Source organism: Daphnia magna, linkage group LG3 (genome assembly GCF_020631705.1).
Source record: "Daphnia magna isolate NIES linkage group LG3, ASM2063170v1.1, whole genome shotgun sequence".
In the NCBI taxonomy this organism is placed as follows: domain Eukaryota; kingdom Metazoa; phylum Arthropoda; class Branchiopoda; order Diplostraca; family Daphniidae; genus Daphnia; species Daphnia magna.
In genome coordinates, this window is record NC_059184.1 from 330,660 (window position 1) to 348,517 (window position 17,858).

Below are 17,858 nucleotides of genomic sequence, written 5' to 3' on the forward strand. Positions count from 1 at the left end.
AAAATCGATAGGTGGCGATCAAGTTTACGTAATTCTAAAAAAGAAAATGAAAAGGTACCTAAGAATAACACAAAACTGGACGAAACCGGTGAACCAGGTGTATCAAAGGCCATTTTTTCACGGGCTAAAACTTGAAAAACTAAAAACTAAATTTGAAAACATTCCATAATGAAATTGAAGATATGCCTTCGGCGTTTTTCGCATGTAAATAACCAGTCGCTATCTTTTTGATAGATGGTTTATTCAAATGTAAGTTCATTTCTCATTCATCTTGCAGGTCCACTTATGCAAATGACGCACACAAAAAACAATAATGGATAACAAAACACTGGGGGACATATAGGAAACAAAAACAAGAAAACATTGTGATTCAATATAACAGGTTACATGTTATAAATTAGCCATTATGAACGATTGCCATCTAAAATAGGGCGTTGTCCAATATGTTTAATAGCATTTTATGGATTTCCAATATATAATACTACATTTTAAAAAGAAAGTTGAAAACAAAAAAAAACTTTGATAGATGGGAAGCCAAACCTCTTCTTAATTGACGCCTGACGGGCTTTTAATTAAACCCAACACCAAAACAAGTGATATATACTTAATGCGGAGGAGGGCAAGTCTAGTGACGAACAAAGTATTCATAACGGAAACTCGATCATTGAAACGTAACAAGAGTTTCATTTCACAGTGACGCGAACCGAAACCAATTCCAACAAACAGAAAAGGAAGACATTAAACGATAAGAGTTAAAATGAGAAATAATGGAATATTATAGTGCACCTGTAGCACACTCGTACAGGTGAGCCGCCTGCGTCTAATTTCTAACCGTGTACTTGTGTCTGCTTTGTCTTTTTTTTTATTTATTGCCACGTATTCTCTTGTTATTTGTTTGTTCTCGTTTTTCTTTAGTTCCCAGAGCGACTAGACGACTACAAGATATGTACAGTGTCTGAACAACATAACACATTTCATTTTGTGAGCGTGAAAATTGTTACCGAGCCGAGCGTCGAGGCCTCCTTCACTTTCTCTCCTAGAAATTTCCATTTGGCGGCACGTCATTCGACGCGGTCGAGTTCGTCGCACGACTTGGATTTGCTTCGGTCCACAACCCGAGCAAATAAGAGGGTAGCAAAATAACAGAGACACAGAGAAACAAAGCAAAAAAAATAAAAAATAAAAAAATGGATTAAATTAATTTGAGAACAAATGATGACGATGCTACTGTGCGGTGAACGTGAAAGTGACTGTACGTTTCAGAGAAAAGTACGTACTACATTGAGCATAGAGTCGAAAGTTCAGAACCGCCTCTCGCAACAATTGCTCGATAATTGAAAAAACAAAATAAATAAATCGCGTGTTTGACAGTATATACATACCTCCTATTTGCCGTGTCCCGGCGCGCTGCGTGAACCACAACGTGACCGTTTCGAATAGACTTGAAAACAGCGATGGCCTCGGCGTGCGACAGCCCCTGCAGTGGCGTACCGTTCACGGCTAGAATCTCATCGCCTGCGTTTACGTGCACAAGAGGACGACGATGATGAAAACATAAACAAGGCGCTACGCAACATAACTTTTCAGAGAGTTAAATCGTAAAGAAAATATGTGAAAAATAAAATAATAAAAACAAACACATAAAACAGGGGAAATTAACTGGGCGTTAGTTACAGTTTGTATTTTTTGTTTTTTGTTTTTTTTTTTTTGGTTATTGTTCTTTTTTCTAGATTTTGCTGGTTGCTGTGCATCTATCTCTCTCTCTCTCTCGAAAAAAAAATAGAGGCAAAAGTAGTTTGCCGAGGCCGCCGCCGGTGTATAACAAACAAAACGGGCGGCGATGGCCGAACGAAATATTACCATTCCTACTATAAACCTGGGCGCTAACCACAGGGGGAAAAAAAGGCCCGTTTTGAAATGCTTTCAAATTGAGATTACCAACAGCCGCAAATTCCGAGGCAATAACACAAAAAGAAATGAAGAAGAAGCAATAGAAAAAAAACGAGTCCAGTTTTATACCTTCTCTTAAGGTGCCTTCCTCGGCTGCCTGGCCACTTGGAAAAATGCTAAAGTAAAGATTTGAAAAAAAAAAAAAATAAAAAAGACATTTAAATAAAACATTTTTTTCGTGAATATCATTAGAGCAAAAACAAATAGAGAAATAAAAATGTCAAACTTTTTTACGTTTTGACGTAGATGCCCATAGATCCTTTGGGTGAATCCCGGCCGCCGACCACGCTGAATCCCAAGCTTTTCTTGCCGGCCCCTTTCTCGTAGGTGATCGTGTAGATGAAGAGCGACAACGATTTGGGTCGTCTAGAGCCCATTTCACCCACCGACGTCGCCGTGGAAGTAGGGGCCGGAGTCGACGTTTCCGCTGTCCCGCTTAGCGGGCCCATCGATTTACGTTGCGGGTGGGCTGACCGCGAACGACGCTGATGCGGCGTCTTATTCCGCACTGTCGCCGCATCAGCTTGCGTCAGCTTGTGGATCGAGGCCAAGGCTGGAGAAGACCGGACGCTTGCATCGTAATAACGAGGCGGAGAAGGTGAGGAAACTCGAGGAATCGGAGTCGGCGACGGACTGTTGTCGGCCGTGTCCGGCCCGCTCTCGTCCGTCGTTGAACGACCCCTGCCGCTCACCGCCGTTTCTCCAGCGCATCGAGCGATGACGATATCCACTTCTCTGGGAGCATTTTGAAGAATGTCGCGGGCTTCTTGCAGTCCGACGCCTCGCAATCGACAGCCGTTAACGTTGATGATTTCGTCGCCGATTTGCAGTCGGCCATCCCTGAAAATAGAAAATCATTTTGGCTGCAATTGTGTGGCATAAATGCATCGCGATTAAAAATGCCGATCATGGTTGAAAAGGAGGCTTACCTGTGTGCTAAAGCTCCTGGTTCGATGCCGGCAATGACGTAACCAACCGATCCAGAATCGGGACTTGATTTCTTTTTGATGTAAATGCCCAGTTCGCCAGTTTCCCCTTTGACTAGTCGCAACATTTTGAATTGGCGTTGCGCTTGTTGTTGTTGTTGCTGCTGCTGCGGTTGTTGTTGCTGTTGTTGTTGGGTATGATATTGTGGGGCGTAAGCAAAGGATGAAGACGGACGTGGTGGCTGTTGAGTTATTTGCTGGACGGCGTATCCCGGTGGCAGAGAAGACGCCATCATGCCGTGATCCGTGGCATCGCCAAGTGTTCCATTGCCGATTTCCATCAACACAGAAGGCTGTAGCCATTTTTTACGATCGAGAGAAGAAGAACGGGCATAGCGGCTGGCCAGCGCAGAGTCGCCGATGACGGGCAAATGCCTAGGACTTCGTGATCCACCCGTTTCCAGCGATCTCAATTGAGCCACACCAAACATGACACTCGGCTCCTTTCGTGCAATTGATTGTTTCAAATTGTCCGCTTGTTGACTGTTGCTGTTGTTTTTGTTGTTGCAGCGGCAATTACAACATCTCTGCGGAGGCTGGCCCAATCTCGCTGCACCATCCACCGCGTCGTAATGCTCGTCCAACGAAAATCGGTCGCTCTGATCCATCGACCGGTTCATCGTCGGTGTCGGTGTAGGACGAGAACGGTGTCCATTCGCCTCCGGATCTTGCTCCGCAGACTTCAAAGACGAAACAAACGAAACGTGGATACTATTGGCTGGGTCAGGCTTGCCACTGTCTGCCGACGTCCGTCTCGGCGACTCGTATCCATTGCGAGTGGAATCGCTTTCATATCCGCTCTCCTCCGATCGGTGGCTGTTGGCCGACGAACGCTTGTTGCGTCGCTTCCGCCGCCGAAAGCGGCAAAGCGGCCAACGAGAAACTCCGCTTTCTGCGCACCAATTTAAACGTTTCTTCCTGCTGATTGTGTCTGACGCTGACGACGCTCCGATAGCGGATCGAGGCCAGCTGAAGATCCGGGTGAGAGGACTGACGCGCTGCTTCTTTAATCAAATCGTCGCAGCTGGCGGTTCGTGTTGGCGTTCAATTCCGTGCCGAACTTGGAGCAAGTAACCGGATGGCGACTGGCGATGTCGGCGCTGGCCGTTTCCACCTCAGCCTCGCAGCTGGAGGACAACAGAGGCCGATGAAGACGCGAACGAATGAAAGAGTAAGGAAAATGGCTCTTCTTGCTGACCGTTCCGGCAACATCGGGCTGCATGTGGCCCATGACGCTCGACGCCGAGACGTTCTCCAAACTGACGGAGCGATTAGGCAGCGGCATTAAACGGTTGCTGGACGTGCCACTGATGCTACTCTCTCGAATCAAAATTGTTTTCTTTTGCGCTTCTTGAATCACGTCCGGAGTGGCAGCCAACAATTGCGCCAGCATCAGCGGATGAGTGGCCTCTTGGTGCGCCGCGTGTTGCAGAGCCGGATCGGCACGTGTCGAAGGTTTCGACGAGCGCAAAAACAAGTTGCGAAGTGATTCGACCCGACTCACTCGTCTCTTGGCGCCCGTCTTGTTATTCAGCACCACGACAGCCGGTCTGCATCGTTGCTGTTGTGGCTGCAGCAATTTCTTGCCGCTCGTCGCCGGGGCCACGCCCTCGCATGACTGACTCGAAGCATTTTCGGCTAAAAGTGCCGTTGGTGACGAACATGTCGGCACCGGTTCCACCGGTCCGTCTCCTTCTCCTTGATGTCCATCCATCAAAGGAGTCGAATCGCTGACGTTTGCTGACGGCTGACTCACCACTTTCTTATTCTGTTCCCACTTGCGACCGACCTTCTTGCCCCATGTCGATGGCCCACCTACTTAACATTGGGTACAATAAATACAAATACAAACAAAAAAACAAAAAAGAGAGTGTTTGTGAGACACGAAAACGAAAAGAAGGAGAACACAAATCATAAATTTCTTGGCCCTCACATACATCAAATGGTTTTAGACCTTGTCAATTCAAGCGAAATCGATAAGTAACACACGCAAGGCACACGATTCAATCTCCGTCATTCCACCTTCGTTCCCATGTCAAACGCTATTGTTTCGATAAAGAGAGAAATAGAACGGGCCAGATGAACGGTTGCATTCTTCTCGGTAGAGACTCTCTCTCTTTGCTTTCAAGTTCGTTCAAAGAGAGTGGCGGTGGTTGCTGTTTTTGTTACGGGCGCGAAAGTGATCGTTATCGTTTAAGTGCGTTCTTCTATTGCCACCGATGGTCGCAATAAACTCTCGTGCATCTCTCGAGTTGTTACAAGAGAGGCAATCAAACACGCTCGACCAGAGGTTTAGCAAACGATGACTTGGCCAAAAAAACAAATGTTTCCTTTTTATTTTGCCACCATTTCTTGATTTCTTTCGCCTGTTCTTTTATTCTGTTATTTGAATTCGAATCACGCTCGACGTGTTGTCGTGATTACTAAATGCACCGTGAAACGACAATCACACAACCAACGATGGCACCGAGTTTTATTTGACTTTTGGCCGCTCGTTTTCATTCTCCCTTCTACAGGACAGTTCGTGAGTTGAAAGAGCATCCGACAAATGGCGTTTGAAAGGAAAGTTGTCGAGTCACAGAACTGATTTCTAGACGTAGAATCGTTCGGTCTTTGTCTCTTCACAACAAGACATCCTTTTTCTTGGCTACCTACTTTTCTTTTTTTCGTTTCTGCCAGTCGATTGTAACCGACTGTTTGAAGAGAAATCAGAGAAAATAAAAGTGGGCTAAAAAGCAAAACAAAAATGCAGCACCGTAAAAAGATGAAGTTCCAACAGATGAACAATACGAGAAAAGGAATGTGTTTCAAAACATTCACGTCAAATAGGTTGGAAACAAAAACGAAACGAAAAATGACGGCATCCCGCACGAGACAACAACAAAACGTGAAATCGAACACAGGAGAAAGAAAACTGACCTTTATTCTTGGTGCTGCCTTTGGGCGAATTGATGACGACGATGGCCGGAAGAGCTTTGACGGTTTGATAACTTTTGTCGTCCAGCGTTTCTCTTTCGCTCCGGCTGCTGACACTCAGCTGATCACCATCAGTTCCGCTGCCGCTGCCAGTCGATTCCATCGAAATCAAGAGCGCCGCTGCTTCTGGACCTCCCGTGCTGTTTGTCTCGTGCAACGGTTGGTGCTGGCCATCCGCCCGTCTCCGGAAGAGCCTCATCTTTGCGTTTTTCGGTTTTTTTTTCGGTTTTGTGGTTCAGTGCGAAATCAAGGTTCACTGCATCGAATAGCACAAGCTAAGGCACAGCTTCAGGTCAAGTTGACTGGGACACACAATGGCAATTCTGCAATCACAAGTGAAACAAACTCGGTGAAGGTTGCTGACAGAAAACAGGAAACAAAAAGGAACCTTCCAACTGTCAAATAATTGGAACAATGCAAGGATAAAGTTATCGAGAGCCCTCTAGAAAAACAAAGCAATCCAAACGAACTGAAAGGCAAGCAATGCACACACACAAAACGACACGAACGAACGGTGCGACTGCTCGGCACGAACGAGCCACCCGAACTGATGCACGCGTGTTTTCGTCGTCAGTCGTCACCGCCGTCCCTGTGTGTGATTTCTTTTTCCCATCGCTTCAAGTGGCACAGGCACACTCACACGCTGACAGATACCACAAAAAAACGAAAAAGAAACAAAAAATTATAGAAGAAACACGGGGCGGGTAGACACCTTCAACACCACCATCGAACCAAAGAATCTTTATTAATTCCCCCTGTTTTTTTCTTTATTTCGAAGAGGAGGAAGAACAAAAAAAAAGGAGAGAGAAACTGAACCGAATGATGTCGGTGGATTAAGGTTACGAACCCAATGTAAAAAACAAAAAATCGGAGCGAGTCAAAAAGACGTTAGATGGAAAACACAAAAAACAAAAAAAGAGACCCCAACAGGCACACGACCTATTCCGCCCGGCAACAGGCAAATGATTCGTGTACACGAGTAACAAGCATACGAACGTACCTTTCTCTCGTGATGCAAACCATTTTTTTTCTTTCCGATTATGCTAATGGAATTATAGAGGATGGCCCAGTAGAACGTGGAAAGAAAAAAAAGAACCCTCCCTCCCAAAAGAAAAACAAACAGAAATAGGGACAAGAAGCAAACTGGTTGTAGCACCGTAGACGAAGAGAAAGGGAATGGCGTCCACAGGTGCCATTTTGCCACGTGAACTGACGCAATGGCGCTCGACCGTTGGCCAGTGGACCGCGGTGACTTGCGCGCAGCAGCTCAATGCACCGATGGCGTGAGAGAAATGCTTCTGGGTCTACGCACTAACAGAAACTACACAAATGGATGGCCAACGCGTTGCGACTTGCCAGCAACACTCGTCTACATCCGAGTCGCCTCATTAAATACCAATTATTCTTCCTCTGCCTTATTTTTGTTTTCCGTCGTCTCCCTTCCCTCTGGTTTTTGAAAAGAAAAGAAAAACCTTTTGCCTTGGGAGAATTCTAGGAAAAACTACAAAAAAAAAATATTTAAATGACCGATAGGTGTAGGAAGAAAAGAAAAAAAGTTGTCCACGTTTGCCTATCCTCGGGTGTTTTTCGTTTGGGTGGCTGACTCGGGAAATACCTGACATCTACCGCGATGTTGCGCGCACAAGTTCTGTATAAATGTATGTATGGGCTCTATTGTGTAGGAAAACACACACACACACACAAAAGAGAAGAGATTAGCAGCTGATGCACGTGACATTCCTCCTCCCCCCCTACTGGCAAACAAACGTCATGAGTTGAGCGACAATGTGAGCCGCAGACACTGAAGGCACCAATGGTATTCATCACTTGGCTCATTAATTTCTCATTCACGTTGCTGGATATCTGTTCCATCTAGGCCGACCACTCGTCACGTGGTGTTTTTTTTTTTTTTTTCTTTTGTGGAATGCTGATTGATGCCACCCTCCCCACATGCGATGCTTGTCCATTCGGACGGCCTACACTCGACAGACAACATCAGACGGCCAAGTTGTTTATTCCCTCCTTCTTCTGCTAATTTATAGATGGAATGTTTTCTTTTATGTCAGCAGTCCACCCCCGTCACTCATTTTCTAAAGCCTTTTCTAATCTGAGTTGCTGCTTTCCCATGATTCTATTATCTTCGCTAGCGTGCAGATGATGAGTTTGATCAAATGTCCCGCTCACGCTAAACATACCTGAATAAGAAAGATCCCATCCGAAACAATGCGGGTCTGATTACATGCCATTTTTTATTTGTTTTGTTTGTTTTTTTTTAGTTTCCAGTGTCAATCAAAGAGATGATCAGCAAGAGGCAGCTGTTATATTTGTTTATATTGGCCCACCTGATGTGAACGAAGGTAAACATGTTATTGCTTCTTGATTTTCGTGGTTGGCCTGCTGATGGCCACACATTCACATAACCCCATTTTTGGCGATGTATTCATTAAGGGCGCGTCAGCTCTCCTCAATAAACAATAACCTAAATACAATCATAAATCCTGTAGAATTGCAGCAAGTGGATGGATATACCATGTATGTACCTACGTACGTACAGCAGCAGCACATTGCGTAATAATGTGAAAGAGACCAAGACGAAAGCGCAAAAGAGGACGACACGCAAACGCAGATTTGCGTTGTCGACCGACAGACGAGCACTTTTTTTTTTTGTTATTCCATCCGATGGCGACTGCTGATAGCCAGATTTTTTTAGAAGAGGATAACAAAAAGAAGGAAAGATGTATCGGCGATTCTGCAATGCAAATCACGTTGTCTAGTTTGTATGACCGGTGTCTAGACCCGAAAGAGAACAACAAAAAACTGACTTTAGCCAAAAATGCGGTGCCCAAAGTTTGTTGGACAGCACACCAAACAAAAGAAAGGATGAAAAACCAGTCGATTCTGTATACGAACAAGAGAGGGGGGGAAAAAAAAAAACCCAATGACTTATGACGCATACCAATAGTCAAAACACGTGACTTATTTCCAGATTGAAAATGCCCTGAAACTTCATGCGAGGACACCCACGCTACTTGTACGTTTCCCAGGCACATTTCTTTAAACTTGGGGGGAAATGATATACTAATAATAAAGTAGGAGTTTTGTCAGTGAAGAAAATGTGATTCGCAGAGGTCGGCCCGTTGCTCATTATTATTACTGTTGCATGTAGCGTGTCAAAACTATAACAAACCCATACACAAACACATGGATACACCTGAACACAACCAACGAAAAATGGGATTAGCGGTAAAAATGCCGCTTAACAAGTCAACCATTTGAACGGTATTTTTTCCAAAATAGCCACAATCATTATGCATTCCCGCGTCTAAAATGTACGAGGTGTATACGTCCACCAATGTACTGTATAGACGCAACATAACTTATATCCAACGCAATATTTTCTTCGTTGCCATTTTCTTGCGGCCACGTATACGGTGGGAGCGTCCACTGATGCAAACAAGGACAAAACAACAACAATCAATGAACTGTAAAAAGGAAAAAATAAAAACCAAAAAAACGTACAGTTTGCGGTCGGTTACGTCCATCACGTTGGAATGCAAAATGAAAAAAAAAAAAATGATGAGTTGATGAGAAAGTACGACGCCAACATCGAAAACAAAAAGCGGATCTCGTGGGGGCTGTTGAACGCGATAAAGAACCAGCCGGGGAAAAAAGGAAAAAAAAGAAAAATGCAAGCGAAAAGTAACATTTGGTTATAGCAGTCGAACGCGCTTACGCTTGTATATAACAAAAAGCCGAACGATCATTATGCAAGAATAACGATCACCGCCAATGCTAATGTAACGTTAGACCATCAACTTGTCTTGCATGCCAACAAAGATGGACGACGTTTCGGCGGGGCGAAAGTTTAGTCCGATATCTACAGTCGATCGAAAAAATAACAACAAACATAATATTACAATAGGAAAAGAGGAAGACAAGCCATTGCCGAAAGGAGCCACGTTGCCCTGAGAGCAAGCAAAAGGCTGCACCGGCTGCTTTTTTTAATTGAATTTGCGTGTACAGCACAGATAGAAAGTGTTGCCGCGAGATGCGCGGCTCTTTTAGACGAACTGCAATCTGATTGTCTCTCTTCTACTATTTTGCGTGTTGAACTACTCGCATCTTATACGTATAGTGTGTAACCGGAATTCTATCGGACACAAGCAAATGCATAGTTCCAAAGCGGAAAACATTGAAAAGAGGTGCCATTCTATTTAGGTTGTTCTTTCTTTCTTCTTTTTTTAAAAAAATAAATCGGCCAGGTGTGGCACGCAATGCTCGATGAGGATATAATATCAGTCGATGCACGTTTTGATGGCTATAGAGAGCCCTGTATACGTGCAATGCACAATTCGTGGCTGCGGGTAAATTCAGCGGCTTCCACCTACACGCAAGTTCGTGATCGCACAGGTGACGTTCCCTGCGGTCATTCTCGTGAGGGTGTCAGTAACCAAGGGCTCGCGGATAAAAATGGACTGGCGATGGACACATCAATACATTTTTCTTTTTTCCTGCGTGTATGCGCTAACAGTTGATCCCCTTACCGAACGCAACAAGAAGGCAAGTGTCTTTTATTTTGGTGTCTTTGGAGTTTTGTTTGAAAACATCGCCCGTCAAGCATGATGGGCGTGGTGGACCGAAAGTCTCGCCAGAAGACGAACAGGAACGATAACAAGCTGGCGTTGCTAAACAAACTCGTGTGTATCAAAACGAGGAATCGGACAGTTGGGTTCTCGAGTCTGCGTATCTGTGTAGATCAGTTTTTGTTTTTAAAAACGTTTAACGATCATGGCGATTGCGCAATGCTGCAACCTATTTTCACGCCATCGCACGCCATTTCTTTTCCTTTTTGTTTTGAAATGTTTGATTTCAAGAATTAAAGTCCGCGACCTCGTCGGCACAGCAGCGCAAACAGGGGAGTCCAAAGAGGTTAACACGATTAGAACAGCCACCTGTGGTTCAATTTACAGGCGGCGGATAATCACCTCATCGCCCCTGTTTTCTTTTCTAAAGCAGCCGCTCTTTGAATCTTTTTTCTTCGATGATTTTTCAAACAAAAACATCTTTGCCGACCGACGGTGGCCTCCTTTATTTTTGTCGTCCCTTCCGCTTGTTCTTTTTAATTGCATTCACCAGCTCAAATAAGATGTACATTTGTTTTAATTGCCACAAAAGAGAGAGGAGAGAGAAAACCACTTCACCTACATACGCGTTTATCGTGGGTGTGTGCCCTTTCGATTTTGAACGCACCTTTTCCGACTACGTGGTACATATAATGCAGCGCCTCTTCTTGTTTTTACATATACGCCAAAAAGACCATCGATGCCAAGCGGAAGTTGCTGGCGGGCACACGCTGTGCAACACACACACACACCAATTCAAAATTTAGAGCTCGTATAAAAATAATATATACTGTAGATTTTTATTTTTTCTTCCTGCTCCAAGGCATGACTCGGGTTGCGACGATCAACATTCTCTTCCTAACACACTTATTTGAATTCTTTTATTTCTGGTATATGAAAAGAAAGAAAGAAAAGAGGCCGAGGAAATAATGGTGGAACGACCCGATCATAACCCATTGTAGATCTAGCGCGTCTATACTAACGGTTATGTTTACATCTTTGCTCGCTATGTAGGATAACTACACATCGAAAACACAAAAAAAAACTGCTATAGTATTTTATTGGTTGCGTCACCCGAGATGAGCCATTACGACGGCCTCCCGGAAAATAGATCGTTCCCACCATTTAACAATGAAAAATGATAACTGCCGTTATAGCAAAATGTATAACAGGGTCGAATGAAGAAGTTTTCCCTCACTTGTTTCGTTGGTTAGTTATTTATTCACCCCATTCTCTTAACCAGCCTCATGGCCACACGATCAAGTTGTTTTGAAAAAGAAAAAAAACAAGCGAAGAAAGTAACAAACGAGCCACGTATCACGCGGACGCATATCAATTGAATTGAGAAACGACAATGTTCTTTCGTGGGATTGCCGGAATGGATCGTTCCTGCTTACCGCCCGTTTTTACATGTCCAGTCAAAATTGAATGCCTTGGCTATTGGGCGCACGATGCTGGACGATAACGAAGATGGCCAGCAAACACGCCCGTATGAGCCGCAGTTGAATGTGCTATGTCTCTGTCGTGTTATATTACGTTAAAAAAAAAAGAGTCATGCCCCAAGCGCGAGATCATTCTAATACATACAGTCTTTTTATTCTATTTCTATATAGTACTTTTACAATGTTGTTGATTGTTATCCGGCTCTGTTTCGTTGTCGTTTACATTCAAACGGAATCCCCCCCCCCCCGCCCACTCTTTAGTTACATACTGTACGTTTAACTGAACAAGCAGAGACGCGTCCCTTTATTTCTCGTATTCCAAAATGAAATGAAAGAGTCCACACAAATAAAGGAAATAGAGAAAACATAATGGTGCGCACTACTGGCGTATGTGTGTACAGACACCAGTTGTTAGACTAGCAGCGCATTGTTACGTGCACCGGGCGGTCACAGCGGAGGGTCTGATGAAAGATGCATGACTTCTTACTAGTTCGAACTCTCTTCTTTCATTTTCTATTTTATGTTGTTGATGCTGCGCTCTTACCCCCGTTGTTACCCAGGTGTTTATTGAAATAAAGAATAGATGGAATAGAATTGAAGATTTGGTGCTATCCTTCGTCTTCTTTACTCGCCCTAACCCCCCCATCCTCTACACCAATAATTCTTTGAACCTCAAGTCAAATATTGGGAATGCGTTGGACCAGAAAGTGTTAGCCTGGAATGTGGAAAATATCAATAACTCTTCATCTCACCCCTGTACAGTCAACTCTACGTGGTTAGTCTCAAACGTAAAAAGAAGGAAATTGTGATTGGTTTGTGTCTGACCAGAGTCTGCATCGTATGTTGACCTCGTGCGCTGGCCAACAACAGTCAGGTAGAGAAGAGGAACTATATGCTTGGAAAGGCCATTCTTTCTTCTTTCTTGGCTCTCTTTCATGCCTCTCGGATAACCTGGCATTTCAAACAGGAAAAGAATGTTGGAGAAACCTGCTGACACACTGCTAGCACCCTTTCGCGATTGACACACGCCCATCTCGCTTCTTCTCCTTCATTTAAATAAAGCTATTGAGAAAGACAGCAGACACCATCGGGGGAAAGAGCAAGAAGAAAACTAGTAAATCAAGCGAGAGAGAGAATAAGAAAACGACTGATGCTACGAGATAGACAGGAGAATGTTTACACACAAAAAAAAGGGAAAGAAAAGCAAACGATATAATGGCACACACTAACAGTGAATTTGCATTGGCTTATAGCCCATCCTCTATAGCGGATGGCATTCAGTCTCTTCATTTCGACATCCATCGACCATATACGAGACTTGAGCTGCACACACGCCCAGATCGTAAAGACAACAAACACACACAAAAATATCCGACTTGAGAATGAAAAAGGATATAGCGAAAGATTCCGGCTCTCCCCTCAAATTAAGAGGAAATTCCATTGGTATTTATTTATTTTTTTCTTGTGTTTTTGTTTTGATTAGATGCGCTAGAAAAAACTAAAGAGAAGTCCCGGGAAAAGAGTTCAGAATTTTGAGTGGTGCGATTGTCTTTCAACAAGTCCATCAGCCGAGTGTTGAAAAAGAAGGAGCCGCTCTTGAAACTGGTTGAAACAACAAGTAACGCGGGATTTTGAATAGCCACCCCTATTAAAGCATGTCCGGTCTCCGACACGCCATTTTAGGTGAAGCCCTTCAGCTCTGACTTTGTTCCTGTTTGGGAAATTTTGGCGTCAAAACTTTTCGTTCACATTCCCGAAAGAAAAGTCTTTGCAATGGCCGGCATTGTTAAATATGACCCCGGACCGAAAGAGACGTGTCGAGTACAGTTATAACCGTTCGCTGGCATTCATCATTATTTTTTTTTTAGACTTGCAATTTCCCCTTGAGCCATTTTCAACGATTATCGGGACGTTGTACATCAATTTTGAATATTTTTTTTTCTGACTGTAGGAACCCAAATGTTGTGTTTTGAAATGGACCTGCCCGTCGTGAGACTTTTTTTGAAAAATTCTTTTCAACGTCAAAATGTTGGGCGGTGGTGACCGTCTACCTCTTCCCAAAGACATAAAAAACATAGTGGCATTTCCGCTCCGGATTTCTTGTACAGTACACACATGTGCACGGATAACATTTCCGACCGTAGAACAGGTAGGCGGACTGAACTTTGGTGGTCATATATTTCTAACTGTTCATTATTAGCATGTCCAGCAATTGAGTTTTCTTAACTGTCGCCTGGCGCTATTTTTTGCCGAGTCTTTGGGGGAACCAGCCCGTTGGCCTTCCTTATTACGTGCAATAATCACATAGTCGACCCGCCACGTTAATCATCATTCGCTTTTATCCACTTGTGTTTTCTGCGAATTTCATGTCCGCTCTTCTCTTTAAATTTCTTTCATTTAAAAAAAAAAAAAAAATGCCGCCTCGTAACAGCGCAAAAGTCAAACACGAAATGGAGGATCCCGCCGGCCATCACCCTTCATTATGCAGCGCGCCAGGCCGTAACGGACTTTTTTTTTATTATTTTTTTTTCGCTACATGTTGCGTGTGTACCTGCCAACGAGAAAGGGAAGAAAACGTTTATCAACTGTGGACAGCATGTCGCGGCAGTTGACCTTTTTTGCATTTTTGGCCTTCTAGTATTTTTTTCTGAATGTTGGTTTCATCCGCATTCAATTCCTAGTACTACCGGAGCAATTAAAGAACTGATGCATTTTTGTTGGGGGGGATACAACTGGAGGAATAAATTTCAAAGCTGTAAAAATAAAACCAGTTTTTTTCGTTTTTTTAAATTTACATTTGGTTCACTCGTCTTTCAAGTTCTCGTTTTGCCAAAGTCAAATTCATGGACGAGGATAAGGGGGGGAAAACGCGTTTATGCGCGAGAGCGCAACAACAAGAAAGCGAAACGGGTCCGCCCTTGCCCAGCTGCTATGCCCTTGGTTAAGTTCTCTGACACTCGAGTGAGGAATTAGCAACCGATGATGAAGTTGCACCTTTTTTTTTTGTTTTGTTTTTCTTCGCATCATCTACCTACCCTCTCGCAGCAGACGCGTAGACGGAAAATATGAAAGATTAACAAACGAGGGGGTGAATATTTCAATTCCTGTCTGAACACAAAATTCAGAGGAAGAAAAGAAAAATAAAACGGCCTTATCCATATTGGGCCATTGTTAGTCGTATAAGATTACTATATATCGGCTTTCAGATCGATGAATGTGCTAAATCTCTGACAGCGAGCCTTTGGGGAAAGCGAACTGCCTCTCGCTACAGGAGGTCTTTCAAACGCAAAGTCTTTTTTGGGGGCCAGCAGTTACAGAAAAAAAACCCCCTCTCGTGTTTGAACTCTTGGATTTAGACACTTGTTGCCAGATTGTGTGCCCCACACACAGGCACAGGCCAAATGGCAAATCATTGCACCAGTGGAAGCCAAAGTTTTCGCCTGCAACGGAACAAAAGGGAACAGTGAGCGTGTCGAATGGGCAACACGTTCTTTTTTACGATTCTATACCGGCAGCTCGTATGACTTGCAAGCGATTCTACATTAGAACATCGTAATGATCAACATAATTCTTTTTATTTCTCATTTATTGGTCGAGTCTGTCGGAGAAACTTTGTGCGGATGTCAGCACACGATCGTCGCTGACAGAGCAATCAACAAACCTAAGTGGATTCTCTACTAATGAGCTGACAATCAACCGCTTATTGCATGTAAAAATATATTTGAAAAAAAAATGAGCCTTTGCCCAGTCAACAGAGAAAAAGGGAAATGAATGAATTAAGAGATAACGAATGAAAGAAGAAAACAAGTCGAACGAGTCATCAAAAGTCCTCTCTGCGTTTGGGTGTAACCATCATAACACGAACGACAGCTACTACTGCATTTTTTTGTTGTTGTCTAACCATATGAGTAGATTATGATTTTTCTAAAGGAGGGAAAGAAAGAAAGAAAGAAAAAGAGAGGGGGTTCTTTACCTGCCGAACACCAAAAACAAAATCGAAAAGGAGGAGTAAGGTCCAGGAGGCGTTGTCGATTTTCAGCCCCAAACCCTCGATCTTTTTCCTCGTTTTTTGAGAGATGAAACAACTAGAAACAACAACACACACACGTCCGATTCGAGAACAAAACGAAAACGAGCTCTGATTGCCTTCTACGATGCCTGCTTTTGCATCTGATTATCAGTTCCAAAGAGCGATGATGTTCTCTTCCCTCAGTCCATCTATTCAAAATTCTTTCTGGATTGCACGATATCAGTTTCTGTAGTTGCCTTGCCTTCGCTAGTGACGAGAGATGGGGCCTCTCGTTAACTCGGCATTAGATTTGATGGAAGAGGTGGACGCAAACGTGCCGACGCGGCTTCAAGTCACACAACAACTGACCACCAAAGCTCTCCACGCAATCACCGTATACCTGCAGCTATCCTTTCTTTCTTGGCCGCGCTTTCGTCCTCTCTTCCTTCCTCTTTTCTCCGTCATTCTCTTCTATATTCTATTCTCATTCTCTCTCACGCCCGCCCTCCCGTGCACAACTCCCGCTGGCTCCCGGTCACTCTTTTGTTTCAAACCGCATCACTGGTGTTTCCAACTCTTTCTCGTCTTTTTTATTTTTAGAGAGGGGGGGAGATTCGTCAGCACAACTGAAGAGCTTCTTGTCAGTTGGATCCTAAAAACAACCCGACAAAAAAAAAACCATTAGCGGTGCGGGAAAAAAAATAAAATAAAAGGTATAGCGAAATGTTTCTTGGACGATTCAAACGAGAGAAAAAAAAGGCCAATAAACATATCATCGGATAGACTCTTTTGTTTTTGTTCTTTTTTCTCATCATTCCAATATTTCCCAGCGTTTTTTTTCTTCTATTCGATTGCAGTCATGTGCACCTTTTTTTTGTGCGTGCGTGTGATTTCAAAAAAACAAATTCACATGTAAAGTCACTTCTATTTTATTAGCGAGATAAAGAGTAGAAAGAAAAAAAACGGACAGCCATGCAGATACAAAAGCCTCAAGGGTTGTATTGAGTTCACGTAATAATGTATTCAGTTGACGTGTCGTCGTTCGAACACGTCCTTTCATTCGTTTTTCACATTTTTAAAGATGGGAATAGACGCCGTAAGAATAACACGTTTGGCGGCGGGAAAATCGCAATTCAAATACATCGAAGGTTAGACATGTTTTTTTTGGGGGGAAATAGGAAAAGTACTCTCGAAACAAAACAAAAAAAATCACCTTTCACAGGTGATGTAGTGGGAGGATAGTGTAAAAAAAGAATGGAATGGCCCGAACGTGGAAATAATGCAAATGGCAAAACAATACTTGTTTTGTATGCGTATAGACCTCACATTTGTACACACCTGTGTACCTGGGACGGAGCGACATTCCACACACAAAAAAATATAAAATTCCAAGAGTGAAAAGATATAGAGGAGAGGGGGGGACAAGGGAAATGTATAGAAAATATGCAAGTCTTGTTTTTCTTTCGCACTTTCTGCCGTTTTGTTTTGCTGACCTTCTCTCGAGGAGGTTTTCATGCCCAAACGCGGATCGCATATAGAAAATCCGAAATCAATTCCAATAACACACACACACGCGTAAAGAAAATATAAGACACTTTCAGCTTTTAGGAAGGCGAACAAAAGAACCGATGATGAATCAAATATCGCACCATTTTTTGTGCATGTCCTTTTAATGCACCGCCCCCTCGTCAAACGCTGAAAGAAAAGGCCGTCTAATATTCGTGGGACGGAACAAACATGGTGTTGTGTTACACAAGTTTTCCTTTTCATTTTCTCGTTCACGAGGAATGTTGCCATCATGGTGCTCCCAGTTTTGCATAAGTCGTTTGTAATGGGATGGCGCAGCAACAAACACAGGTGGGAACCTTTTGCG

The 17,858-nt window shown here is 43.6% G+C and overlaps 1 protein-coding gene across 5 annotated transcripts; it reads right to left on the minus strand.

Moving 5' to 3' along the window:
• Positions 1–222: 222 nt before the first annotated feature.
• On the minus strand, positions 223–16,360 carry LOC116918781 (PDZ domain-containing protein 2). Of its 5 annotated transcripts, XM_045170946.1 has the most exons (9): positions 15,950–16,360; positions 8,461–8,702; positions 8,255–8,391; positions 5,856–6,235; positions 2,880–4,751; positions 2,185–2,790; positions 2,020–2,066; positions 1,383–1,515; positions 223–1,101 (listed from the first exon to the last, which is right to left on the minus strand). In XM_045170946.1, the coding sequence occupies exons 5-9, from the start codon at positions 3,554–3,556 to the stop codon at positions 1,062–1,064; spliced, it is 1,503 nt and encodes a 500-aa protein (XP_045026881.1). In that variant the 5' UTR covers positions 3,557–4,751; positions 5,856–6,235; positions 8,255–8,391; positions 8,461–8,702; positions 15,950–16,360; the 3' UTR covers positions 223–1,061. The 5 variants fall into 5 exon arrangements, 4 of the variants coding, with proteins under 4 accessions (XP_045026881.1, XP_045026879.1, XP_045026880.1 ...); XR_006644301.1 differs by lacking the exons at positions 8,255–8,391; positions 8,461–8,702 and having other exon boundaries at positions 223–935; positions 1,002–1,101; XM_045170944.1 differs by lacking the exons at positions 8,255–8,391; positions 8,461–8,702.
• Between the last annotated feature and the right edge of the window lie 1,498 nt (positions 16,361–17,858).